Source organism: Alligator mississippiensis, chromosome 7 (genome assembly GCF_030867095.1).
Source record: "Alligator mississippiensis isolate rAllMis1 chromosome 7, rAllMis1, whole genome shotgun sequence".
Classification (NCBI taxonomy): Eukaryota; Metazoa; Chordata; order Crocodylia; family Alligatoridae; genus Alligator; species Alligator mississippiensis.
Window position 1 is genome coordinate 37,578,700 of NC_081830.1, and position 27,918 is coordinate 37,606,617.

General features: G+C 44.4%; 1 protein-coding gene across 5 annotated transcripts; it reads right to left on the minus strand.

Annotated features, from left to right (window-relative positions):
- Positions 1–1,901: 1,901 nt before the first annotated feature.
- Positions 1,902–27,870, minus strand: PPP1R7 (protein phosphatase 1 regulatory subunit 7). 5 transcript variants are annotated; one of them, XM_014596935.3, is made up of 11 exons: positions 27,762–27,819; positions 27,253–27,330; positions 26,975–27,097; positions 20,277–20,332; positions 19,149–19,214; positions 15,220–15,350; positions 13,752–13,914; positions 9,421–9,537; positions 8,158–8,262; positions 6,271–6,357; positions 1,902–2,287 (listed from the first exon to the last, which is right to left on the minus strand). In XM_014596935.3, exons 4-11 carry the CDS (start codon positions 20,307–20,309, stop codon positions 2,111–2,113), a joined length of 879 nt encoding a protein of 292 aa, XP_014452421.1. In that variant the 5' UTR covers positions 20,310–20,332; positions 26,975–27,097; positions 27,253–27,330; positions 27,762–27,819; the 3' UTR covers positions 1,902–2,110. The 5 variants fall into 5 exon arrangements, with proteins under 5 accessions (XP_014452421.1, XP_019355393.1, XP_006267104.1 ...); XM_019499847.2 differs by lacking the exon at positions 27,253–27,330 and adding an exon at positions 2,911–3,067 and having other exon boundaries at positions 2,201–2,287; positions 27,762–27,870; XM_019499849.2 differs by lacking the exon at positions 27,253–27,330 and adding an exon at positions 2,911–2,989 and having other exon boundaries at positions 2,221–2,287; positions 27,762–27,870.
- Positions 27,871–27,918: the final 48 nt, after the last annotated feature.

The window sequence follows — 27,918 nt, forward strand, 5'->3', positions numbered from 1 at the left end:
AAAAGAACGGTGGTCAAATACTACAAAATATGTATATTAAAATTAGTGTGTATTGTGAACTTCTTCAAGGTAACACTCATACCTCTATTCATGCACCCATTAGGTTTTTTCTGGCACCTCCTATTATATAATATCAACTAAATTGCAAGCCCTTCAAGGCAGATACCTAACCATCTTATATTTACAAAACCTTACCTCTAGGACCATCTAATCATCATCACGATTACAATCCAGGCTCATGGCACCTGGACTAGATTCCTTGGTTTAGCGCTTCCATCCCAGGGACGTTCTGGGTACAAGATTTAAAACAGGTTTCTCAGTTTTGCTAAGGAAAGAATCGTGCCTCAGCCAGTACAAAATTTTATGAGATTCAGAGCAGAACTGAGCTATGCACTTGTATTTATAGACAAAAGCGAAAGGAAAACCTGCGGGGTGATAGATCTGTATGTCTGGACCAGTAGGATTTACCAGCCATTCTCTAATAGATTAGAACCCTAGAAATGGAACACTGCATTAAAGCAGTGAGAAAAAGAAACATCACCTACTCCTCAGGACCAGATAAAAGCAGTGAAGGCTCCCAGAGAGATGGGAGTTGTATCAGTATATGTCTTAGTCTGTTCTACATTATGTACAGTGCCACCCCCTACCTCAAAACCAAGGTGAGGAGACTTTCTACTTAGCTTGCAGACTGGAAAACAGCACCAGGAACTTGACAACTTTGCTCCTGTTGAATGTTTCACAACTTTGTTTGAAGCAACAGGTCCATTTGATCCAATTACTTCATTGTTGTCTAGATGACCTCCTGATGGTCACTGTGCTGTGAAGGCCTTAGGACTGACTGAATTACATATCAATGTTAAGTCAGGAGCAATGGGTACACCCAAGATTCTACAGAATATGGAAAGCATTTTCTTTCTGTACAGTTACTCAAATGAAGAAAAGTTTAATGGTAAAATCACAACTACACAAGATAGCGATGTGCCTTTCCAATTGCACAGAAAGAAACTAAAATACAGCGTAGAATATTGTGCCTTCCAAACTCTACTTCCTGTCTTTGCTTAAAGGTTGAGGTTTCAATATCACAGTAAGGGAGACAGTCTGAACACCTCAATGAGGGAATGTTGAAGATCCCCCTATTTTGAAACAGGACACCACCCATGAGTCAGATCTGTGAATGCATCAACTTTAGCAGATGCTAGGAATGGCCCATCTGTCTTGTATGGCCAACCAAATCACACCAACAAAAATAATAAAGCCTCTAGATTTAGGCCTTCTAGATTTCAAGCCAACCCACAGTCCCCCCACCCTGCCATGCTAAGCCAGACGCTAGCTTGTAACAAGTTTCCTAACCACTGGGTTAGATCTCAGTCACTTTTTTCATTTGTGTATAGTAACATGTAAAAAATATTGATAATATTACATGGTTGCATAAGGGCCGACACTTCACAGACACAACAATTTATTTCAAAAGACTCATTTTATATTGAAGATTTAAAAATAGAATTTTAATATTCTAGCAGATGAGCACTGATATTAAAAATGTCATTAAAAGAGTTTGGATGTGGACAAGGGTCAGAGCATTTAACACTGCATCTGGTATGGTCTGTTAACTTAATTCAGTGCCTTTTGCAGACTATCTACCCCACCAAACAAATGAACGCCCTATTCAATCTGCATTAAATATATTGGCACAGCAGACTGAAACTGAACTATTAAGTCTGGCATTACAAACAGATATTACTCACGCAAAGATGCCCATTTCTGGTATTAATGAGAGAACCTGATTCTGACATACAAGTCAGCTGCTAACTTAGACTGAAGGAACTCCAGGCTTTGGCCTGAAAGCAGAAGCTGGCTGACAAGATGTCCAATAGAAATAACAGACAACAGGCACAACCAGGAAACGTCACGTGTTAAGATTTAATAATAGTAATAATATTTCCAAAACAACAAGAGAGTGCATTATACACAAGACCTGGTATTCAGTGCTTTTATTGGCCATTTGCTCTGTAAGTGTCAGTGTACTGAAGTCTTGGGGAGTGGCAAGTGGATAAAAAACCCAGCTGGGACATTTCTCCAAGGAAGGCAGGCAAGGAGGATAGTGGAAGATTCAGAACCGGACAAACGTGGCATCAATCTGCCGGACGGAAGGGAGGGCCAGCATGATTTTGCGTCGGTACTGAGGGTCCTTCTGCAGGGGGTTTCTCTCCAGATACACAGTTTCCAAATTCTTGGCTCCCTTCAGCTCGTCCAGGTCGCTCCAACTCTCGATGAGATTATCATTCATCTGTGGGGCACACACAAACATACATACACACACACACACACACACACGAACACTCTCAGCAAAGCCTCATTAGTGAGAGCACAGCAAGAGGTTGCCTACAAGGCACTACCCGCTATCTAAAACTGGGAGACAGATACGATAGGCTGTGACAGCAGACTGGTGAAACCCAGCTGAAAAGGCCTGACACTATTTGATCTTCGGAAACCTTGCTGCTGACTCTTCTACAACATAGCTATTCTTCAACATCCATCACAACCCTCTTTGGAATACTAGCTACTGACTTTACTCTAGAGGTGAAACAAACCTTGTCTAATAGGGAAGCTGGGCAAGATCCATGGAAATGCCTCTGCAGAATGCCCTTGTTCACAGATTGTCCATCTCACTCCATGTAGCATTCAGTTCTTCTGCAGGCTTGAATCCCTTCCTTCAAGATTTTTCTCCACCCTCCTACATCTAACCCCTAGGTTTTATTTCTTTAATTTGTCCCCAAAAGCCATTATCAAAAAAAAAAATAAAAAAAAAATAAAATAAAAAAAAAATCTGAAGCTCTGGGCTTCAGGCTTTCTCCATTAAATTATTATTTTCAAAAAGAGTACTCCTGCCTGACAAGGTGAGGCACAAACCTGTACACTGTCTATGCCAGTCATTCTCAACAAAGGGTGCCAGGGCAACTGGGGGTGCCACCAGATCTTTTGAAGGGTGCTGCAAGGTGTGAGGAGATAAACACAAGGTCAGGCTTGCCCCTGCATAGATGATTCTCCATCCCGCTGCACAGGCCCTCTGCAAGGAGGTAAGCGCCACAATATATACAATTATTTTTTTTTAACTGGGTGCCATTCAATTAAAAAGTTATGGAGGGTCACCTTGAGTCTAATGCGTGGTGCCTTGAGTCCAAAAAGTTTGAGAACCACTGATCTATTATCTGCTCAGATACGATTGGAGCCAGAAGCAAGTGCCTTGAAGCCCACACCTCTGCACTGCAACAGAACTTTACTGATCTGTGACAGCTCTCTCAAATACTGCTCACCAAAACATACTCCAGTGAGAAAGCATGATGGTTTCTACAGCACAGGGAGCCCTGGCAGATTACTGCAAACTGTTTGCAGTAAAGCAATGTTCTGCCCCTGAGCTGGCAAAGAGGTGAGGGTGCAAGCATGCCAAACAGCATCAGCACTGCACCCATGGTCAGAATCCAAACAGAATTCCAGGGGGGAAGGGGTGGTGTGGGAGCTAAAAATGAGGAGCATGCCATGTGGCCCCACTGCTCTCAGCGTGGACATGAGGGCTTCACTTCTCTTTTGCTCCTGGCAGCAGAGCCTGAAACTTCAGATGAAATTAATACAGCAGCAACATCCTCAATCTCAAGATATGGGACCTGGCCTTCTGCAAGGCACTGCTCCTCTTCATCTCAGGTAAGCAAGTCAACTGCACTGAATTCCCTGCAACCCCCCAAACTGCAGTTTCTTCTCCAACCTCACAGTCTGCTTCCTTGAGATGCCTTCTTTCAGGGAGCCCAGGGAAAGAAGACTGCACTAACATGAGGGGCCGTGTTTCAGTAAAGATTGGTTTTGTGATACAGCACAGAACTGGGACTCTGGCGACCGTAGTTCTTGTCTCAGCTCCATCTAATATAGGACCAGTTCTTCTCCACCTTGCCAAGTTGTTAGTACTGTATGAACAATCTCAGTAAGACAGGGCAGATCCAGGGGGCTGCAGCAGCATGGCCATACATCCCTTTCTGACCACAGGGCAGAAGCAGCATCTGGAGACTTTTTTTAGCATCTGGAGACTTTCCCCGAAGATGAGCATTCCTTCCCACCTCCCTTCCCCTTCTTGCTCAGAGGCACATCCATCTCCTCCCTTGTCTTCTGCTGTTGTCCTCACTGTCCCAGGGGTGAAGGGAGCTTCTGTCCTGCTCCTGCTGGGCTGTACAGGGGCTGGGCTCAGCTTGGGACAACAGTAGCAGCAATGGACAGGCAGGTTCCCTCTCCCTGTCTGGTCTCCTTGGGTGTTTCCCACCAGCTGCAGGCAGGCACAGGGAGGTGGAAGCTACCTGCCCACTGTTGCTGCTGCTGAGACCAGACCCCATGCAACCTAGCTGCAGCAGCTCTAGAGCTCCCCTCCACCCCAGGACAGTGGCATCAGGAGGAAGGGGGGACGGGGGACAGACAGGCCTCTGAGCAAGGAGAAGGAATTTTTACTTGTTTTGAGGACTTTAAAAGAGTCTCCACCTGCAGCTCCCATGCTATGGTCTGCCTACCCCAGTGACAAAGGTTGCAGGGGAGGGATGAGATGACGACAGAGGCTGGGGATGGGGATGCAGCCACCCTTACAATGCCAGTTCTTACTTCCACACCCTCTTTTGTACAGTCCTGGATCTGCTTCTGTCTGCCACTTTTCTCTACCTAACAAACTGATGTACGATATGCCTGCAGCTTACAGCACTGGCAAGGTCTGGGATCCTGTCTCTTAGGTACAGGAATTCATTAAATTAGGCTTCACTCCACATTCAGGAAAACTGTAACTGAGGTAGGAACAAGGCTGAAGTGCTTTGAAGGGAATTCTGGCCTGTTCTCTTCATCACAAAGGATACAGACATGTTGAAATGGAATTCAAGAAAGGGTAAAGTGGGAGGGTACTTTGGAGAATGTGCTGGAGAAAGGAACTGATGTCTGAACAGAGGTTTACCAAGACACTGTTCCCTACTCTAGCAATGGACTCTTTGCAATGTCAGAATCGTACAGAATTAGGTTCCTTCCCTCCTTTGAGCAGTAGCTCTTTCTTATGGGAGCAAAATGCCTGGTGAATGTTCCCACTCTCCCCTTTCAGTTCAATGGGAAGATTTCAGAAACTTGTGAGGAATGACAAGCCACACTGCATACCAAGCCAACCTGCACTGCTATGCTTTCAGGACTAAAGATGTCACACTAGGCAGGGTGCCCAAGCTCCTTGATATATAAAAGGCAGCTCACATTAGCATGAATGAGCCCAGATGGCAGCATAAGTCTGACTGATGCTGTCTGCCAGCTCATATTCAAGGACCGGAAGAGAACAATACAAGCAGCCAAGATACTGGGCTCCTACTTGATATCATTTCCAACTATTTTTCCAGTCCTGCAAGCCAACCCCCAGTCCAAAGTCTTCAATGGTGAAAAGCTCCAAAGGAAGATTAAATTAGAGCAAGCACTAATCAAAACTCTGATGTCTTGGGCACCTCCATTAGGGAGCTGGAGATTTCCTAGGAAGGCCTGCTGCTATTAGGCAAATGTGCAGACTGTGACACAGCTTCCAACATGGATGCTGTAATACTGAGAATCCAGGGGCTTGTGTGTGCTCCTCTGCTCAACCTTTGTGTACTTCCTACTAGACTAAAAGGGGAAAGGAAGAGCTTAATGGTCCAGGATACCACAAAGTACAGTCAGCTCCTTATTAAACTAGCCTGCAGGAATGGAACTACCTCAAAAGAGAGCTAATGTTTTCAAGGAACAGAGCAGACTGACTTGGCACTTTTAACAGACTTTGGCTCACCACTGCCCTAAAGTCCCTTGTACCAACTTTTCCTGTTACACAGCCACATTAACGTACAGAAAAGTGGAATTGTGCAACACCCTAGGGCAAGGCTAGACTCTGCATTTCATAACCAACACAGTCAGGATTGCACCAGCTGGATCTCTACCTTAGAGAGAAGGGCCCGAATTATGGGTGTACTACTACTAAAAACTGCAAAATTAATTTAATGTATGGTAACGTAATTACTTCCCTTCAGCTGGGCAGTTAGGGGAAGATGGCCTTAAAACCTTGTCACCAGAGTAAAGAGAGGACTTGAACAGTCCACTGAGATCTGCGGAGGAGTGAACCTAAAATCTAAGATATGTACAACCGAGCCTTTTAAAACCTCCCTGAAACTCCCTGTCAAGAAAAGGGATTTCTTTCAACATGAGTATCTGTGCATGGATATTAATTTCAACAAGGCCTGCACTTACCCAGAATTCCTGGAGCTCTGTTAGATGGCTGATATTTTCGATCTTTTTGATTCTATTGGATGCAATGTCCAGCATTGTAAGTTTATTCTAAAGCAAGCAAATAAAAACTTTAGATTGATTTTCTTCTCCTCCTCCTCTATCCCGTTTGAATCCCAGGACTAAATATTAGAAGCCAGTAATATGTCACTGCCTGCTGTTTGAATGCCTATACTGTACAGCAGCTAATTGGGCCAGGATTGCCCTTGACCAGGGGTTAGGGGCATTCGAGCAGTGATGGGCTGAATTAATGGAGCCTGATCAAAGGTGAACCACCACCTGTGACTTGCCACCATGTAGCCCCAATTCCACCCACTGTACCAAGATAAAATTCCTTTGTGGGCCATAGGCTGCCAATCCCTGTTTAGGGCTATGAACCATCTGGATATCAGAGAGATTATACATGCAATACGAGAAGATACTTTTTTTAAACAGAGAAGATAAGTCTTAACATGAGAGCTTCTCAAGTACCTAGAAGCCAAGTCAAACAAATGAAGGCAACTGCTACTTGGTCAATAATTCCAGATGAACCAATTCCTCCTGAAGATCAAGCATTTCCTGTAATACCTTAAGACAGGGGTATCAAACTTGCCTGGCCCCATAGACCAGAACAATGATGTGGGACCAGACCACAAGAAGGATGGATAGCATGAAGCTGGCTTTGCAGGGCAGACTGGGTGTACAGACCCTTTTCCCTCCATGCTGGATCAAGCTAATGCCTGCTGTGGCCAGTCCAGGACCCCAGGAAGAAGCCCAGCAGCATGGGCACTTGATTGCAGCCATGGAAACAGGTGGCAGTGCTGGGCTTCTTCCCATAGTGGCTGGACTGATAGAACTCCAGCCCCACTGCTCTTGCCCAGATGCTTGGTAGCCAAGTCCATGAGAGCTGTAGCGCTGGAGTCCCAGAAGCAACATGGCCTCTTCTCATGGGGGTAGCCAAGCCCCTGGGCAAGAGCCCCAGCAGCATTGCAGGAAGAAGCCCAGGACTGCACCATGTTCCCACAGTGGCAGCCAAGCACCCGCAATGCTGGGCTTCTTCCCGTGGTTCTGCTGGGGCTTCAACACCGTGAGTCTCACCCAGATGCTTGCCTGCTGCTGCAGGACCTTTTTTCCATCAAGGCCGCAGGCTGGATGACCCAACTCTGCAAACTAGATCCAACCTGTGGGTCATATGTTTGACACCCCCATCTTCAGATAAGGAATCGCATGTTTCAAATAGAAAGTTTGGGAATCTACTGAAATTGTGACCGAAGCAGCCTCTCATGTGGCCAGCTTTAAAACTGGAATTTTTTGCACTAAGAAGCCCACAAGTTTCAGATTTATTTCTGGTCTTGCATATTCAGGGAATCAACTAAATCACTAATTCCCCTGTTCTACAGTGCCACCTGACGGTAAACGGGCAAAAACACACATTATGGGCTTGTCCACTACAGCAATCCAAGCCAGAAATACAGAAATTAAAGTGATTAAGAAAGTCACAAAGAAAGGTCTGCCCCCATGGACCCAAGACAACAGCAGTCATCTTGATGCCTCTATTGAAAGACTCATGGGCTACTTATTGCTGACAATTCTGCTTTTTACCCAGAATTTAGCTAGCTATACCTTCCACCCAGGTAGCTAGTAGCCACGCTGTTACATGGTGTTTCAAGGCAATTAATTTAACTGGCCCTTTCCAACAGTCCACCCTTGACTCCAACTAGCACGCAAGTGCTCCAGCAGAAGTAAAGAGGTTTCAGCCTTCCAGGCTATTTTTAAATTATGGTTGGTAAGGAACCAAGATTTTTCAAGAGGCTCAACTTTCTATGGGTCTCCTAAAGAAAGAAGCTGAATGAAAGTCAACAAGAATCTCACATTGTTCTCCAGTCCCTCAATGACTTCTACGCCATTGTGGCTAAGATACAGCTCACGCAAGTTCACCAGGTTCTGCAGACCTTCAATCTTGGTTAGGCGATTGCTCTGAAAATGTTAGAGAAGCAAGAGTCACCCAGTGAAGAACCAATGAAACCAGCATAAGTTCTTATGTTTGTTGGAATTCTCATGTTTATGAAGTCTATAACTCAGCAAGGGCCAACCCTTTTTGTTAGACATGCCACAACTTAAGCCCTGTGCCATCTCCGAGAGCTATTCTGATCCCCTTCCCCTGCCTGATCCACTGCTCTGCTTTCTGTTCCCTGCCCCCTCCCCAATCTGCTACAAGCCACACACAGAGGTTGCCAGTGCCACTTGGAGCAAGGGTGCAATAGGTTGGCCATCTGTGATTTGGATAATGCAGATGGAAAGAAAAAGCCATGTGGAGAGGAAGGGCTTGGTTCTGAACTGACATTTGTAAATTCCGGAGAAGCCAGTGTCCCCGACTCTCCTCTTCCCTATAACGGTTGCAGCCACATGAATACCTTCCATTTGGACTCTTTAGTACACTAAGCAAGGACTGGATTACTGCTCATTTTAGATTTCCATTTTATGAAACCAATGGAAGGGAGGCTGCACTGATTATAAACATGCACCCAATACATGCTGTTACATGTCCATCATATGTACCATTGAGTTATAATACATAGTGAAACATTCTGTATCTATAAACTGACTGTTGCCCCTCTAACTAGAACATACATGGTTATTATACCATGTTTGGAGTGGGGAAAAGACCATAAGGTACACAAACCAATATTTTATTAGCGCTACATTTGAAAATATAAAACTTAGTACCAGTTCAGAAAGGGTAAACTCATTTAGCACAGTCCAGTAGACAATCCTTATAATGCTGCAGAAACTAATCCTCTGTCTACTGCTGCTGTGAAGCCTGACCTGTTATAATTTACTAATATTACTAAAAAAAAAAAAAAAAATTGTAAACAGAATTTCAGCAGGGAATGCAGAAGTATTTCACTCATCCCCAAAGCATGACACTCATTATCAGATGCATGGACTAGAGGGCCAGTTTCAAGGGACATAAAACAAGGTACTAAGCACAGAGGATGTCAGAGTTCTTAGGATAAAAAAAAAATATCTCAAGAGAAGTGCAGACTTGTTGAAGCAGGTGCTGTTTTAACTCATGCAGCAATTCATGTCTTCCTTTGTGCAGGTGGAATGGAAAGACCCAAGTAGGACCAATACCTGTATACTGAGCACTGTCAAGTTTGTCAGTGCATCCAAGTTCTGGAGCTTGGTGATTTTGTTCTTCCCCAGGAACAGACTGTCCAGGTTAGTCAGTGTGTCAATATTTTCAATTGCCTGTAAAACAACCAGAGGAGGCAATGTTACTAATTCAGGTACCAATACAACCCCAGCCTAGACACCACTAGAGATCTGCTTTAAAAGAGAAAATTGAGGATGGAAGATACAGAGCCAGCAAACAAGTTTCCTATTCCACACACGTTCCATTCTTCTGGATCTGTGGAGTTGTAAAATGATAATTATTCAAATCGGAAAACTCATACCCAGGGACTGAGATGTATTCCACCTTGGAGTGTGCAGACGAGCAACCCGAGACATCAGAAACATTAGCAGAGTTGGCACCCTCACCTGGGGAAAGGGCAGACGGTCTATAGAGAGATGCATTTTTTCTGTTGAAGTTCACATTACTCTTTATAACTCCCAAAGAAACTTAAGTCTGATGGGCAATTCGTCAGAATGGAGAAGCCATTATCCCAGCTCACGAAGAGCAAACAGAGAGCAGAATGCATTTAGAAAATGCACTTTGTTAATGCAATAAACGACTTCAGGAGACAAACATATTGGACTGGCTCCACTTGCCTGCAACAAGAATGGAAATCAGTTTTAAAAGAAAGGATGTTGGAAACTATGGTGTTTGGCATTGTAAAGAACATGTTATAGCAAGGGTTGCTACAGCTCTCAGCCATTGCTCTGCTCTGGAGAGTCACAAGCTTGTAAATTTCTGCACATTGCAGAAACATCCAAGGGGAAGCCTGTTTCCTGGGCCAAGAGCAGTATAAGTAGCAGCATGGTCTAGGAGAGAGAATCCAGTAGGGGAAGAGAGAGGAACTCCCAAATCCTAATCCTGCCAGTGACTGTGCGGGCAGAACTCTCTCTGTGCCCCAGTTCCCCTACTATGAGTAGCAATAATGCTCTTCTACCTTAAATACTCCTGTATGACAGAGGTGCTGTGTAGATGCTAAGCCTTACCACTACAAGTACCACCTGTGGCACTGTGATTTAAATGCAGAACTTGTCCTCAGCCCTAGATGGCAGGGAGTGAAGATCTCCCCGTGGGTGACAAAATGAAGCACACACTTTGTTTCCAAAGATAGGTGTGTCCAGCCCCCTCCTGCAAAGCAAAAACAGCAAGAATAGCAGAGAGAAGACCATGAAAGAGGGGAAGTGTAGGGAATCCTTTAAAGAGTAGGGAGGTGGGGATTGACTTTTTTGATGAACAGGTTCTACAGGAAAGCCACTGCTAGATTCAGGGATGTTTTAAATAGCCTACTTCAGTACAGTTCACCAGGTGCAGACAGCAGTGAGAGGTGCCAGTTTTGTCCATCACTGGCAGCTCCTGCTGTAGCAATGGGGAAGACCATGCTTAGGACTTAGGGAAAAGTGAGAACCAACAACCAAACAAATAAAATCCATCTGCTTAAAGCAATGAGAGAGAATCAATGAGTTGCTATATTCTAACAAGAATATTATAAAATAGATGTAGATGTGACCTGAGCTGGGAAATTAAGTTAATACAGACATATGCTTTATGATTCTTTTACTTCTAACTTATAAGATTCAATGTGAAGATTTACCAGTGCAAGTAAAAAACTTCCTGTCCATTTTTACCATAATATGGACAGACTGAACACAATTTTACTTGCGCCTCCAAAAAGTTATGAACTCTACGCCAGGAGTCAAGACTGTATTAGTCTCTTTGCTAGTTCCAGGGCTCATGCTTTAGCTCTAATGTATGACGTTGTGTTAGCGTGTCAGCAAATCCCCATTTCCAAGCAAAATATAGAGAAGGCCCTGTTAAAAAGAGAAAGTTCAGAGGACCATATGCCTTCAACCCTTACATTTACATTAGGGATCTGTCTAGCTGTAAAGCACATACCTCAAGTTAGACTGCAAACAAAAAGCTACTAAAAGGTTTTAGTTGCCTTCAATCACTTCCTTATACTTGCCCTCAGTCACTTAAAGAATTCCTAGGTAGTAGAAGACAAACAGACATGGATATGGGATATAACCTCCATTTATCTACCTACCAAACCTAGATTAGATCCCTACATACATGTATATTCAGCTTGCTGGATTTTTGCCTCTATAACAAGAATGGATCTTTCTTTCTAGGTGTCCTGTGGACATAATCTTTCCCTGTCTAAGCAAAGTCAAAGATCATCAATCATAATGCTGACTGAAGCTCCCAAGCTATGGAATTATTCCCCAAAGGGAAGATCCTGGGCTCTGCTTCAGTGCTGAAGACAAATACATCCACTTTAAAAGGAAGCACAATGCTCTTGTGTTCAGTCAAAGACAGACGACAAGGTAGGGAGATGTGTATAGTACCCAGTTAGCTGAAGAAAAGTGTGCTATTACAGAGCTTATAATGCAAAAGTCTATCAGTAACTCCATTTTCATTTGCACCCTTTAGCACAGCAGCTGATTTGCAGAAGAAGCTGGGTTAGAGGGATACTGTCAACTTGCATATTTCTCTTTAGTCTGAAGTTTCTCTACGTATTATTGATACAGGTACTTAGAAAGGCTCCTATAATTGCTAGATGAGAGAAAGTCTTGCTATTTCATATTGTTTGCCTTGTGCATGTGACAGAACTTCCATAAATTCCAGTTTCCTTGTTAACAGGTGGATCTTTCACAGAGCAGCAGGTGAGGGATGCATCACTAGGAAGAGGAAAGAGTACTTGGCTTTCTTGAAATTGTCCAGATTTCAATTAACAGTAAGCCCTAAGGTCAGGAAAACCATATGGGTTAAACAAAAAAATCCCAAACCTAGTTGAAAGCAGAAAATTAATAGCATGATGTGAATGTTTTTACATCTGTTTCAGGTTATAAAACAGAGAGTCTCTTTCATGACTGATTCTCACTGTAGTTTACCAAATCATGGACTGCAGGATAAACTAGAAATGAGAACAGATATAAACTGAATTAGATTATAGAACAGAAACATGGATACCTGAGCACAGTGCCTGCCTCCAGAAAAAAAGACATATGAATCTGCCTGACCAGTTTAGAGGCTTTTCTTGTGCACATCAGAAGGAAAACATCAGCTGGGGGAGCATATTTTTTGCCTTTCCAAACACATGGAGATTTGTGGAGTCATTAAAGAGCAGAACTAACAGTTATTCAGCAAATGGGCACTACATACATAGGCACACACACTGTGCTAAAGACTCCAGAACACAATTACACTTAACATAGATTAAGAGCATGCAATTATAACATAAAACTACAAATAAAACCAATGAGCTGAACCTGAACCTTTAAGGGGCCAAACTTCACGGATATGAGGCCAAGAGAGAAAACACCAGCCTTATGACTATGCAGGTGCATTCCTTGTATCTGCAGACCTCCAACAGCCCCATTAACTTGAACCTCAGAAAGAGGAAGACACTTCAGATTTCCTCTCTGACCCACCCAAACACCAGCATTGTTTACATGTTGGCCTCAACCCAGGTTCAACTACCTAATCCTAAATTTTAATTAAGCACACACCAAGATGACCAAATCCCTTCCTTAGGAGTGTGAAGAGGGTAAGAGATAACTACAGCTGAGTTTTGTCTACCCATCATTGTCATTTTAGAGCTTTCCACAAGTCATGAGGACTACCCTGGATCATCATGAACTCCTTACAGAGATGGAATCAAACAACATTCCCATAATCTTTTCCCAATGTGTGCTGCCCTTTAAGGGACAAAAAGGCTCACTGAAGATAAGATTTTAAAGAAGCATTGTGGATGTCTATGTCAGTTAGGTATTATATCGGCTGGACACGGTCCTAAAAATTAGGTTCACAGTAAAAGACGTAAAAAGCCGATAAGTGAACTACACTACTCTGTTCTGCTAATTTACTTGTATACATTCACTGGAGTCTAAAACTGATAAAGCCATTTCAAACATTGCTTCAAGACAGTTTACATGCAGCAGAACTTTCCAGTCTCTTATCCAAACCAAGACTGAAGACAGGAGCAGTTACCTCTTCTGCAGGATGGAGAATGACCCCACACCTGGAGACAGGGCTGATCAACCTCTGACAAGCAAGTGGACAATGACATAGGGCCTGGAATTAATTCAGTCCTCTCAAATCTTTCCACCTATTGCAGAAGCAGATATTACAACTATCCCCCTTTTTCTCCAGACAATGAGTGCACATCTGCCCCTTCCACATGCAGCTCTCTAAACTGCATCTAGCCAGATATTACCAGATCCTTCCCATCCTACCACAAACTAGATGAAGACAGCAAGGCAAAACAAACAACATGCTTGCTACCCACCCGGATTCGATTGGATCCCAACTCTAACATCTGTAATTGCTGTAGGCTGCTCAGGTTCTCAATTTTGCTGATTTTATTGTTGACAAGGAACAGCTTTTTTAGTTGGGTGAGTCGGTCTAGTCCTTCAATGCGTCGCAGTATGTTAAATGAGATGTCCAGGATCCTGGCATGGAAAAAGCAAACAAATGTCTCCTCAATCCAGGGCAAAAGTTGAAGGGAGACCAAAGAAAGGGAACTTGGGCAACAACCTCAACAAAATGTATTTGCTGGGGAGCCAAACCACTTTGTTGGCAACTGGGTAACAGTCAGAAATAGCATTCATTTTATCACATAAGAGTCATAGTTTTATAGCTGTTAGGGTCAGAAGGGACCTCAACAGATCATCGAGTCCGGCCCCCTTACCCTGGGCAGGAAAGAGCGCTGGGGTCATATGACCCCAGCCAAGTGCTTGTCCAGTCAATACAGACTTAAAAAAAATCCCATGGGATGTAAAAGACACTGACCTACATCAACTGGCACCACTTTTCTCCACTGTCACATCACCACTCAAATCCAACCCAACTATGAGGACAGGACAGTTTTCAGCCTCTGATTTGAGAAGTGCTATTCTGGCATGCCTTTCCTGACCCAGCACACCTGTGAGAATTCTCCCAGAACAAGTTAGTCCAAGGCCTCCCCTAAAACACTGCACAGTCACTACCAGAGGAGGGTTTTACACTCGGGTTTAATAAAGCAGATCTTCACTACCCCAAAAATGCATTGCTTCTTGTAAGGCCCTGCCTACTCTGGCCAGGAAAATAGAGCAGAACTCAGACTTGGAGAGAAATGCTGGGCTTGCAGTTTAGACTCTGGATGGGGACTCTGAAGAACTGAGTTAAATTTTCTGTCGTGGACTTCCAACATGACCTTGGGCAAGTCATGGAAAATGGGGATGCTACTCCTCTCCTCCTCTGCCTTAATTAGATGAGCAGCAGTTCAGGGCAGGATCTCTGTGTTTGCACAGGGGGGCCTTCATCTGACTAAAAGCCTTTAGCTGGTTCTATAACGGAAATAGTAGATAATACTGGTTGTTGCTACAGAGCAAGGGAAGGTTAAGCTGTGCGTGCATGATGTTGAAGGTCACTGCAGCTGTGCAATAATCCAGTAGCCTATGCATGGTGCTCCTGGTTCAAACCATAAGTTGTTGCATGCCATCAACAGACTCTTGAACAAGGAAGCCATGTTCTGGCAGGAACTAAATTACCTTAAAGAACACCAGTTGTTCTACAGTTGTAGCACCCAAGTGGACCACCACAGAAAACCAAAAGCAAAGTAGGCACAACATGTGTCATTCAGTTTTCAGTTCTAAAAAAAGGGTCTCTCAATGGATGTGTGTTGCCAGGAAGCCACTTTGCAGGAAGCCTGTGGACTCGCAACCTTGTTTAATTCTTCACCCAACCTTGGTATCCCACCTTAACTGGATACTCACTCAAGCTCTGTTAAGGACTCCAAGTTCTCAATCTTTCGAATCTGATTGTCGTAGAGATCCAGCTCTCGGAGAGTCTGCAACTGTTCCAGATTCGCAATCTGCTTAATCAGATTCTGACGCAGACACAGAGTCTGAGAGTTGGGAAGAAATTATCATAAAACAACAACATCATTAAAAACAAGCTTGCAAGAAAAATATGCATCTGTGAATGCCAGGGCATGGGCCCACTCTTCCAACAACTATCATGTTACTTTTCAGAGTGCACCCATGTTACCACAAAAAGGAGGAAATATCTGCTTCTTCTGCTCTTGTAGGAAGCAGGTCTATTCCAAATATGATGTTAAAAAAAGAGCACATGGAACAGATACCACAGCCACCCAATTAACTAACACCACAAGCTGATGGAAATTTAGGCCATGGCTTCTAGGATTGCAGGATTCAGAGCTGAGGGAACAATTTTAGACACAGATACGGAAGCCTGGTTTCTATTAGCTCATTTAAAACAGGAGTCAGCAACCTACACCTTAAAGGTCAGATCTGGCTCACCAAGCAATTCTATCTGGCCCGTGAAGCTGGGCTGCTGGCAGCTAAGGATGGCAATGGCAAGGGAGAGAAGTGGCATCCTCTGTTATGACCTGGACCTATTAATTTGGCCCACTGCTCCTAAAAGGTCACCAACCCCTGGTTTAAAGGATTTTACTATGTCACTGACTTACAGAGTAAGGACAGGTAAGTCTGACTTCACAGACATCAGACAGAACTCTTACTGCGCTGTAAAAAGTACATATTTGTTTGGTACATTTTCCTACAGAATTTTACAGGCGGTCCCCCCTCACTCCTGCATACAGGGACAAGGCCACGGGGGTCTGGCACTGCCCCCACAGCCGAATTAAGTGTTAGGGCCCAGCACTGCCCCCGCCCAGCCCTGCACGCTGAGATTGGGCACTGGATCCAGTGTACAGGGCCTAGGGCTCCCGATGCATCCATGGGGAGCCCTGCGGGCCAGGAGGCACAGCACCACAGGCTGGATCTGGCCCATGGGCTAGGTGTTGAGCACCACGGCCCTAGAACACTACTGTTATGGCAGATACCACTGGGCAGCAGTATTAAACACAGGGCATGAACATGGAACAATTTGCTGTGAAGCAAAGGAGGGTGGGGCTTAAGACAGCCTTGTCTTGTTAGTTTGCCCATGACCATAATCTTTCAATCTTTTTCCCTTAATAAATATTAAAACTTGGAAAAAGTATCTGTAGTAGTATTAGTCTGTCTTTACACAAGTCTATGTATAGAGGTGCACTGATATAATCGGTCTGATATCGGATCAGTACCAATACAAAGAAAATTGTCTGTGTTGGATATTGGCCCGATGGGGCCGATAATTTGGCTGATAAATGCCCATGCAGCACAGCACGGAGCAGAGCTGGCAGTGTGGAGAGCTGCCTCCAGCTGGTAAGTGAGAAGGGGAGGGGGAAGGGAAGGGATGTGGGAGGGCAGATCAATGCCCCTGTGATGAGGGAAGGGTCAGGGGTAGAGGCAGGCACAGGTGCTGCCCAGCCAGGGCGTGGCGGGTGTGGGACGGAGCCACAGCTCTTGGGGGGTGGGGGTGGCTCCCGCCACTACTTGCACTCTGGGAGGGTGGGGGAGGGGTGGGCACAGCTTGCCCCCTACACATCTGTGTGGTGCGGGGCAAGCTGGAGCTGTGGAGCCAGAGCCAGAGTTGTGCACCTCTTCTCACCAGGCGCTGGGAGTAGGCTGCAGCCACCCCAAATTTCACCGCAACTCCACTCCCAGCCCTGCACCACTGTCCAGTGCGTCCGTGGCTTTTCCCGGTGCTTGGATGGAGGTGGGCATTCAGCTGGGGCTGCACTTGGTGGTGGCACAGGGCTCGGAGCAGAGCTGCAGCAAAATCTGAGGTGGCTGCAGCCTCTTCCCAGTGCTGCTGGAGCCCGCTCCAAGCCCAGTGAGAAGAGCTGTGCAGCGCTGGCTCCAGTTCCACTCTGCAGCTGCAGCCCGCCCTGTGCCACGCAGATCTGGAGGTACATGCCCCCCTGCCCTCCCAGGGTGCAAGGAGCAGCAGGAGCCACCCCCTCCCCTGAGCCCCAACTGTCCCATGCCTGCCCTGCCCTGGCTGGGCAATGCTTGTTCCTGCCTCTGCCCCCTCAATCACCGCAAAGGCGTTGATCTGCACCCCCACACCTCTTCCCTCCCCTTCCACCACAACAGACTTACCAGCTGACAGCAGCTGTATCAGATATCGGATCAGTATCGGTCAGTATGCCTCCTTATATATCAGCTATTGGTATCGGCCCCAAAAATCTCTATCGGTGCACCCCTATCTGTGTAGAGAGGGAACGGTTTCAGCAGCACAAGAATTTGCCCTGTCTCAAGAGTCAATTCTAATCAGAACCCAAGAAAGGCACTCTCTGGGAACCAGGCAATGGTATCTGGCTGAATCCCTGAAAGGAATTGCCTGCATCTGTATTCCTAAGTACTGGGCAAGTGTAAATAATAGGGCTGTGCAAAATGGTTGTTTTGTTTTGGTTTCAGATTTGGCATTTTGGAGGGACAGTGATTCGTTTTGGTGTTTCAGATCACTGTCCCATTTCGATTTGGCTGAATCTGTTTTGGAGTTTTGATGCTGTTTCGGTGTTTTGGCCATAGGCTATAATGGGGAATCACTAAAATGTCTATAACTTTGTCATTCCTTGCCTAATTCAGATGAACATTGCAGGGATGGTAGCCCCGAGGGCATGAAGCCTGCCAAGTTTCAACGATATAGGTGCAAGGTTGTTTGTGAAACTGGAAAAGTTTTTTGTGAAACTGCACCTCAAACTGTTCAAAGCAAAACTAGTATCACTTGCTGGCAGTGGCAGCATGCTGTCATCCCGCGTGCAGACCCAGGGGCCCACGCCCCCCAGGAAGAGTCTGGCACAGCCCCACAGCTCTCCCAGGGGGCGCAGACCCCTGGATCTGTGTGTGAATTGACAGCAGGTTGCTGCTGCCAGCTGGGGCCAGCGCTGGGTTCTTTCTGGTGCTCAGCGCAGGCTGTGCCAGAGAGACGTGTGCTGGCGCTGACCCTAGCCAGCAGCGGTAGCATGCTGTCATCTGCATGCTCCACAGCTGGTGAGTGCGGAGCTTTAAAAAAAAAAAAGCCCCGTACTCACCGGCTGCAGCAGCAATGATTGGGGCCTCTGGGGTCTCATGGCAGAGCCTCCCCAACACGACGCAGGGCAGTGGGGATCAACCCGCTCCCCACCAGCTCTTGGTTCGATTCCCCAGTTCTTGGGGGGCGCAGGTCCCTGGATCCGTGCACCAGGTTTCAGCAGGCTGCTGCTGCAGGCTGGGGCCAGTGGCAGCACTGCAGTCTTCGCGGCCCTCGGCACGGGCTGTGCCTGCTGAAGCCCCGCATACAGATCCCAGGGCCCACGCCCCCCGGGAAGAGCTGGGGAAAGCAATCAGAGAGCTAGATGTCAATATCAGAGCAGTGCTTCCCACCCTCTTCCCCCTCCCTTTTCTTAGTTTTCATTTTCCTGCAAGTCTGGCTCTGAAACTCCAAAATTCTCCGAAACATTTCCAAAACGTTTTGGAGTCTTCCGTTTCTTTTTGGATTCAGTGTTTTGGGTGCCAAAACAGCCTGAAACACCTCCGAAATTTTACACAGACCTAGTAAATAAGCAAGCTGAACTTGTCTAAATCCAGTTGTTGTCCCCAAACTCTCCTCAGCAACTGGAATGATTTACGATAGTATATCATCTGCTACTGCTCAGCAGAGGGGCAATATTACTTTCTTCACATTAGAATCTCCACAGGTTCCCAGCCAGAGATGGATTCATATGCAACACAGTATAAGGAACTGTTAAGTAAGGTTCTAAACCCCTAGAGGTATTATTTTGCTCCTGATGCTAACTAGGCCTTACAAGTTTTACCTTCACTTTTTTGAGCACCTCAAATCCTTCAATCTTGCCAATTCGGAAATGGTTCAGGTCCACATCCTGAAAGAAAACAGAATCTGATTCACTGCTGGCTGTTGTGGGGTTGGAAGCATACTTCATACACTGTCTTCAAAGATCAGCCTTGCACCTTGCTTCAAAGGAGGAGACTTGGATCATAAAATGTGTATATCATTAAGACCACTCTCTTGAGCAGCTAGCAAAACTGGTTAGCAGGTGACTTAAGTATGAAGGGGAGCTCCAGTATAGGGCTTTCCACAGCAGAAAACATATGAGCTGGTAACCAGTGTAGAGGTCACAGCATCCTACATGTGTTTTGTTTATTTAAGTGAAGGAAAAGCTTTTCCGAGTGCATTTTAAGCTTATGCAGGTAAGGTATTAATCCTATTGGCCAGAGCCGGCTCTGCACAACTTTGTCATGGTGCCTCCACCCTACCAGAGAACTTTTTGCTATATAACCCTGAAGCTTAAGCTATGAACTGTGTCAAATTATTTGATATGTAGCTCTGAAGCTTAAGCCATCAACTGTGTCAAATTATTTGATGGTTTTGTGACCATTAGTCCACACTAGTGAAGAGGAAATGCATTTACCATCTGCTCTGCCTAGCTCCAGCTGTTCAGTTTTTAAGAGTAAGCCATAAAAACAAATGAAATTGAACACCTGCCAAGGTTCAGCTAATCTCCCTATTAGCAGACTTGCACAATTTATCTATATTGCAAGCTAGCTGAGTAGCTACCTACACTTGTTGACAGCACTATATTTTGCAACAAACAGGGTCCTTAAAGAGATCTAAAAGAAAGGCTTAAATCCTGTTGCTTTTAACTGTTTATTCTTTGTCTCTGCCTGAAAATGGTTCCATGTTTATCCCAAGATTCCAAGTTGTCACAAAAAAAAAATTTAGCTACCAATTAAGAAGTTCTCTTTACATCTAATCTTTAAACTCAACCAGCGTATGAGAAAAATGGAACAGTCAACACTTTCAGAAGAATCATTGCCTTTGTCCAGATCAGACAGGTTGCCATAGAATTGGTCATTCTTTTCCTACTCTCCTCCCTCCCCCATCCACACACACATAGCATTCACATGAGTGTAACAGGAATTACCTCTGCTTCTGGGTCCAGGCTAATTGTCTCCATGTCCACTGGTGTCTCTGCTTCTCCTGTAACAGAAGATGACAGTTTAGTAGAAATCCATAGTATACGTTAACTGATGACAAGACTGCAGTATTTATTAGTTGGAAAGAGGGAAACAAATGTTCTTTAGGAAGATAAGGAATATACAGCTTTGAAGCTCCGATTCATTAGATAGCAGTGGCAACACTTCATCGACCCTAACATTCATCTAGTCAAGAATGGACACCTTTCTCCCCAACTAAACAAGAATTTCTTACCTTGATGAATGGTGTGGCAAAGAACAGAAATAAGTTCAAGCTAGTTTTGATGGAGCTGGTAAAGGCAAATAATCAGGAGTGGTGGATCTTTGACAGCATAAGGATTAATATCAGATTAATAATATTACTTTTACTATGCTAATATTAATATTGGGATGTCATTCTGGTTTGAACAGAACTCCCCCCCACCCCAAGTGCCCTGACATTAAGCCCACTGATTTACTTGTGCATATTCTCCATCATCTGAACATCCATAATTGCTCAAATATTCTCTTCCCTTAGATAATCCAGTACCATGCACTGAAGGAGGAACTAGTCCACACAGATTGTACATAGAAATGCAATGCCCCACCCTTAAGGAATTCAATCCTTACTCTCTTCTTTCATAAATAACACACGCTTATGTCACTGGCTTATGTACCATCTTGCATGGCTGTGTAGAGAAACACATCCACAATATGAAAATACAATGTATACTGATTCGGGTATACTTGTTCTGATAAATGCTTTTAAAGCTTTGGAAGAAAGCCTAGGATTTAAATGCACTTCTCCTAATACAGCACAAGAGGGAGTGGGGTTTAACAGATAAGCTGATGCTGAATAATTCATATGCAGTTCCCATTTGATGAGGAGTGCGAGCTGACTGTATCAATTTCAGCATGCAGGCCTAATTAGATTTCCAAAGACAGATACACAACACGTACCATTTCCATTTCAAATGCATAACCCACTTATACATTGCAGAAAGAAAACTACAAAGACCATTAATTAGATGCCGAGCCCCCAGACTTCAGATCAACTTCAGCACTGCTATGTGCTACCTTACTCTTTTAGCACCCTCCCAACTCAGTAACACTTGATCATATTTACATCTTGGCAGGGGTTCCATCATCCATTTAAATGATTAATATCTAGCTACACCAGACAAATGCATTTCCTAGGTACATCTCACATGACCTGCAACATTAGAGCATTAACAGTCAAAACTGTGCCCTAAGCCTAGTTGGCACACTGGGCTAGTGTGGTTTTGGATAGCCAATGGCTTATAAAAGCATGACACGGCTAGCATCAAATCCAGCCACCTAGAACTTCCTAATCCGAATGATCAGACCCCATACACAGCTAAGTTAAACTGAAATGTCCTTCAGCAGGAGTCAGAGGAAGACAAACTCAGACCTCTATACTTGTATCAAGACCTGTAAATCCATTTATTACCATACCCTATGCCTTTGACTGGACAGAATTTAAACTACCTGGGAGCCTGGCAGGCAGATTTGCTGGTATCCCAGTAACTTCTGTAACCTAACTTCACCGTTTTATTTTTACAGTGGTCCATAGTTCAGGAACTCAACATGGGAAGAAACAACCGAGGGGGAGGAATCTGAGTGTGAAATGCAGCTCTCTCTTCTCTTAATACAAATGCAACATAAACGAGCAGTGACCAAAGCTCACATTTGCAGAATGCAAAATGAACGGGTAACTTTGGTGTCATCCTGAGAGGGGTCACAAAACCTCTACCAAAAGGAACATTAATAAGCAAACTTGTTGGCAGCCTCAGTAGAGAGTAAGGAATAAAATACCTTGCAATTCCACCTGCTGCTCAGATTTGTAGAAAGCAGCACGAGGAAGCCTGCACTATCACTGCCAAGGCTGTCCATGCTTAGCAAATAACTAGAGCAAGGAAGGCAGCCAAGCTGCCAACAGCCATGGCCCAAACAAATCATGCTGAAACAAAGTCAGCCCAACTGAATTTACAGCCAGACAACAATATAGCTGCAGTCTGTCCAAGTTTGAGAAAACTGTTATCCAAGACCTCACCACTTCAACACTCCATTAACTTTCCTGTGTTAAAGAGCATCAGAATTGGCTACGTGGAACATGGTACAGAAAGCCACTCCTAGGGAATCTCCAAAATTTGCTAACAACACCAGAGTGATAGAATTAATAGATAACTGCAATTAACAAGAACCGGTATTACTTCCAAACTCATTTCTCCTTCTCTCCAACCTTCCACATTCCCTTAGGGATATCTTGGTGCAGACGGTTCAGGTGCAGATACTTTTGGCAAAGAGGTAATACATATGTTACCCTGAGGTGCTTAGATGGACAGCCCTTTACAGACATTACTAAAACTGCACAAAGTCACCATAACTTCACCATTTGACAGCTGGGTAAGCCAAGCGACAGATGAGTTAGATGGTTATCTGAGGTCACACAGAAATTCTATGGCAGAGGCAGAAATAGAAACCACACTGTCTGACTTCTAGCTCCCAACCTCTAAACAATTAATTACTTAATGGATCCCCTTAATGATAATGGCTTACACTAGCAGAGAACTGCTCCTCCCAGTATTTTACATATGAATGCTGTTACTGTGCATCTTTGCTGAGATTTTACTGGCACCAGCAAGGAAGAGCTTGATGCCTTGCAGCTCTTGCTACCCATCCGCCTGTGATCAAGCAGCAATAAAGCTGCACACCATGCCAGCATCTGCTTTGTTTATGCCACATTTACAGACAACCCTCAGAATTACTAAAAGTCACAAATAAATACAGGAGGTATTTTCTGCTTGCAACGCTGGGTTGCCTCAGTAATATGAAGTCATGCTACTTAAAGCTATGTAGCCCTAAAAACAGAACAAGAGTCACTAGTATATGGGCAAGCCAGCTAAAATAAGCAGCTTTCCATGAAATATGAAGAACCTGACAGCAACCCTCTCTATTCTTTCTGTCTAGTTCCCTTGAGTATATCCTCATTTTGGTTACAGCAAAGAAGAAGCAGTTGGCCTCCTTTCCCATAGCTTCAGGGAATCACAATCAACTGGAAGAACTTCCTTGTGATTTTAGAATTCTAGTGATAATGGCAGAGTTCTAAAAGTCATCCCAAATGGGATAAAGGAAACTATTTGAAAAAAAAAGAGAAAGAAAAAAAAGCTGTTTGAGGGTGCATTCTTCCAACGGGGCTGGAATTTTAGAAATCTTTGGGCAGTAGAACTGCTAGAATCATTTTTACATATTCAGTTTTCGGAGTACAAGTACATTAAGGTTCCCATAGCAATATTAAGTGATCCACATTGTACATACAATGGATTTTACTGATTAAAGATTCAGAACAATTCTGTATGCTCTATATGAACTGTGGGGGAGTCTGTATTGTTATGGGAACTATAACTCTTCGTATTTCCTGGCTTTGGAGCGTTCAGTTTTAAATTGCATTCATTACATTAGGCTGTTGCATTTATATATGCAAATCTTAATACTCTAATAGAGAAAAGGTTTTACCGTCCTCACTCAGATTAGCACCATGCCCAATACTGGCTAATGTATCATCAACAGAGCTACTATATTTTGATTACAGAATCTGCTGTTACCAGTGATGGCAGCTAGGCTAGAAAAGGCATCACTAGACTTAATACTAATCCAGCGTTAGCAGGTTTCATAGATTTCATAGACATTAGGGCTGGAAGGGACAGGTTGAAAAATAGTACCTTTTTACTTGAAGTGAGCAAATGTGATAAACCCCCCACACTGAGATAGTTATGGAAACCCAGACTGACATTTTTGCAGTCATTCATTAAGTGAAAGTATAATTCTACTCTTATGTACTAAAATATGCAAATAGCTTTAGCACAAATTATTTTTATTTTTCTTAAGGAAAAGAAAATTGTTCCAACACTGAAATTTCACAATTTTAATGCACCCCCACAGACTACAAGCTACAGAAAACTACAGAAAGAAGAAAAAAGGTATATACTAGAAGATAGAGGCTTGCAATACAGAACTACTGGGTTATGCAATTCTATTACACCACAGACATTAGCATAATTAAAGCTCAACTGCATATTTAACTCTTAGGTTTTTTCATGCTTATTAGATTGCCTGCAACTTACTGATTTAAGAAAACCTTCAAAGACTATTCCTTAGAGCAGGACAGTGGAACTAGCAGCTCACAGGCTGCCCTGGGCTCCCCCTAGCTACAGTTCTCCTGATTAGTCTAGCTGAGTAGCAGCCAGAGTCTCCAGGCTCCCTTCCCATCTCTCTCCAGAAGGCAGGGAAGCCAGCAGTGCGGAGGGAACTTCAGCCAAGCAGGGAGGGAAGGAAGGGAAGGTGTGGAACTGATTGTCTACACAGTGCAGCAGGAGCTTGCATCTAGGAAAACTGTGGGGGGTGGGAGGGGCAGCCAGTAAGAAGCTGGATAGTTCTGTCTTAGATTTCCCATGCAACTAGTTCTCTAAAAGCTCAGTTGTTTAAGCTGCCTGTACTTAAGATTTCTTATGGAAAAAACATATTTACCTTCTCCTTGGATAACTCAAACCCTGACTGGTTGGATCTAATGCAAACATTCCAGAAATAATTTACTAGGGCAGAGTCCTAGTTGGTTAAAATATTTCCTGAACTCTAGTAGCTATGGAACAAAAATCTAGAATTAAAAATTAAACATAGGTCCTAATTTATCTATTTATCCAATATGAACTTGGTCCATTGGTTTATTGCATAACAGGAATGTGCTACTTGATGGACAGTTAGTTACTTTTGAAATCTTTACTATATGCTTAATAAGCACTATATAAAATATAGTAGCCCCAGAGTATAATTAAAACATGGTGATTTGCTGTGCTGGTAGTGGAAGAATTTTATGAATGATTAATCTACTTGGTTTTATTAGGCATGTTGATTAGATGGTGCTCAAGCTTTATGCAAGAACATATAGATCTTGCAAGCTTGTTAACATATGTAGCTGTTTCATGATTAATGTAGTGTTAAAGTAGTGGGGTCAATCTTTTTGGCAGACATGCTATAAGTTAGCCCAGCATCCTCCCTGAGTGCTGCTTTGTTTTCTGCTCCCTCCCTTGAGCTTCCTACCCAGTCTGTTGTCCTGTGTTCCACTTCCTCCCATGCTTCGTGCCTGATCTGTTACCTCTCCTCCCCCTAGGCTGTCATGTCACACACACAGTCTGTCACAACCACTTGTGGCATATGTACCACACTTTGGCCACCCTTGTGTTAGAGCAGCGTTTCTCAACCTATGGGTCGTGACCCAGAAGTGGGTCACAAGAATATATGAAAGGGTCATGAACAAATTTTAAAAATGGATTCCCCTTTAGAGGAAAAAAAAAAGTGGGAAGCTGTAACTTTCCCCCTGCAGGCTGGCAGAGTTCCAGCCTGCAAGTGGCTGCTTGGGCCCCACCCCCATGCACCACACACTAGACGGCTGGGGCCTGGGACAGCAGGTCAGGAGTGAGGGGCACTGGGTCGGGCGTGGCCATCAATGTTTACAAATGGGTCCTGGTACAAAAAGGGTTGAGAACCACTGTGTTAAGGCATAATGGAAAGATTAAATGGAATAGAAAAAGAGATTTTAAACACTTCTGGTAATTTGCTAATTTTGAGTATATTTTTGCAAATTTTATGGAACAATGTTAGGATGTGATGAACTCTGCAAATCAGGTGTGGCAATGATCCATCAGAAATGATTATGCAGCAGTGAAGAATTGGCCAGAGATCTTATTTCATTTCCAGATAATCTCTCAAATTCCTTAGTATGCCTACTCAAAAAGTGCAAGTATGTTCCTGGTCTTTTGCTGCCTCTTATTTGAACACTAAACAGCAATGTCTATTTTTTTCTTTTGGGTAACGCTTTTATTGCATTATATCCCATCTTTTCTTCATCTTTGGAAAAAAACCAAACGTGCCAGAAATATAAAATGAGGTTGGCAGGTGTCCGCTCTGATAGCTCCCACACGAATCATTAAAGCAAGACCAAGGCAATTCAGACAGCTGTGTAAGCAATACAAAATGTTCATAACTAACAATAATGGGTAAGCTTTGAGCCAAAAGATTCAAGAAATCATTAGACAAGTACCATCAGAAAATAAATTTTACATCGGGGTAATTAAGTGCCTTGCAACTCAAAAACTATTTGACAAATTTACTTCAAGCCTTCCAGAAAACATCTGCCGCCTTCCCCTCCAGCAATTTAGCAAGTTTCAGGCTAAGTCGCATATTTCCAGACAAAATTAAAAAGGCCATAAAAAGTATGTTAGTATTAATAATGGGGTTAGCTACTTCTCTGCAATAAAAGTAACAGAGCTACAATGAGATCCACTAGTACTTTAAACTCTTAGGGCTTCTTTCAAAGTCAAATATGTTTGCAGAGACAGATAAACATGGAAGTATGACAACAGCCTGTAACTTAAATGATCCTCTAAAATGAAGTACTGGAAACGAATGCAGTGCCACAATATGGATTCCAGAATAGAGCATCACAGGGCAGATTCACATATTAACTAAAGCAAATGTGCTCAGTGGATGCTCTTCAAATCACTGCAACCATCTGAAGTGGTACAAGCATCTTGTTACATAGAGCACAGAGAAGCCCTCCCTGCAATGATGATGTAACTTGACTGTATACCTGTTGAATTCTCACCATTCTGCTCATCTCTCAGGCTCTGCTGGCTGAGGTCTGTCACTATGCAAGCTGCTTGCTTCTTCCCTTCTTCATCCCCTGACTCTTCCGATTCAATCCGCCTGTCAACTGTGAGAGATACAGAACAGCAGGCTTAGGCTGCTTTCAGAAGAGAGAGCACCAAGCAGGTACAACAACCAAGACTGACATGAACCACCATGTGGTTAGTAGAGATCCTAAATTTACTAAATTAAAGGTTTAGTCTTAAATAAAAGGCCTCTTACCCCTTGTTTTTACTTTGATTTTTGGAACACTTTTTCCTCCCTTCACATCTTCCTAAAACCAACAATCTGGGAAGAAGACTGGAGGAAAAAGGACATTTCTTAGATCAATGGAGTACGAATCCAAGGGTTAAGGAGACTGAATTAGTATGGTTACATTTAAAAAGCGCAGAGGGGGCTGGCAACTTCCACCCTGGTTTCAAGGAGGGCTGCTCCTCGCCCTACCAGCCCCTCCAGAGCCCGAGAGGCTGCGGCTTGGCTGGGATCAGCGAAGCCTCTGGACGCGCCCACAGGCCTCACGATCAGGGGCCGATGGTGGGGGCAAGGAGGTGAAGCAGCTCGGACCCGGTCGCCCTGCCCGCCCGGGGCCGCCCGACCCTGTGCTCCGCGCCTGCGGGTCCTGCCCCAGCGCCTCGCTCTCGCCCTAGGCCCAGCCGCCCCGGCCCCGAACGTGAGGCCTAGCCGGGCCGCGGGTCCCTCCCCCCGGGCCGGGCCCGCCGGCGGCCTCTCACCCTCCATCATCTCCTGCGGCCCTTCTCCGCTTTCCGCCGCCATGTTGCTTTTCCTGCCCCCGTCCCCCCTCTTTCCGGAACTCGCTGCCGCCACGCGCGCAGCCAATCCCCGGCTGCAGGGAGCCAGCCTTCCAGCCACTCACGTCTTCGCTTTCCT

Coding starts and splice junctions, on each gene's coding strand:
- PPP1R7 (XM_006267042.4), bottom strand. CDS start 27,804: ATGGCGGCGGAAAGCGGAGAAGGGCCGCAGGAGATGATGGAGG. Junction 15,351..19,148: donor AGGTGCTCAAAAAAGTGAAG/GTAAAACTTGTA, acceptor CCCAACTCTCAG/ACTCTGTGTCTGCGTCAGAA. Junction 6,358..8,157: donor TTGAGGGACTGGAGAACAAT/GTGAGATTCTTG, acceptor TGCTTGCTTTAG/AATAAACTTACAATGCTGGA.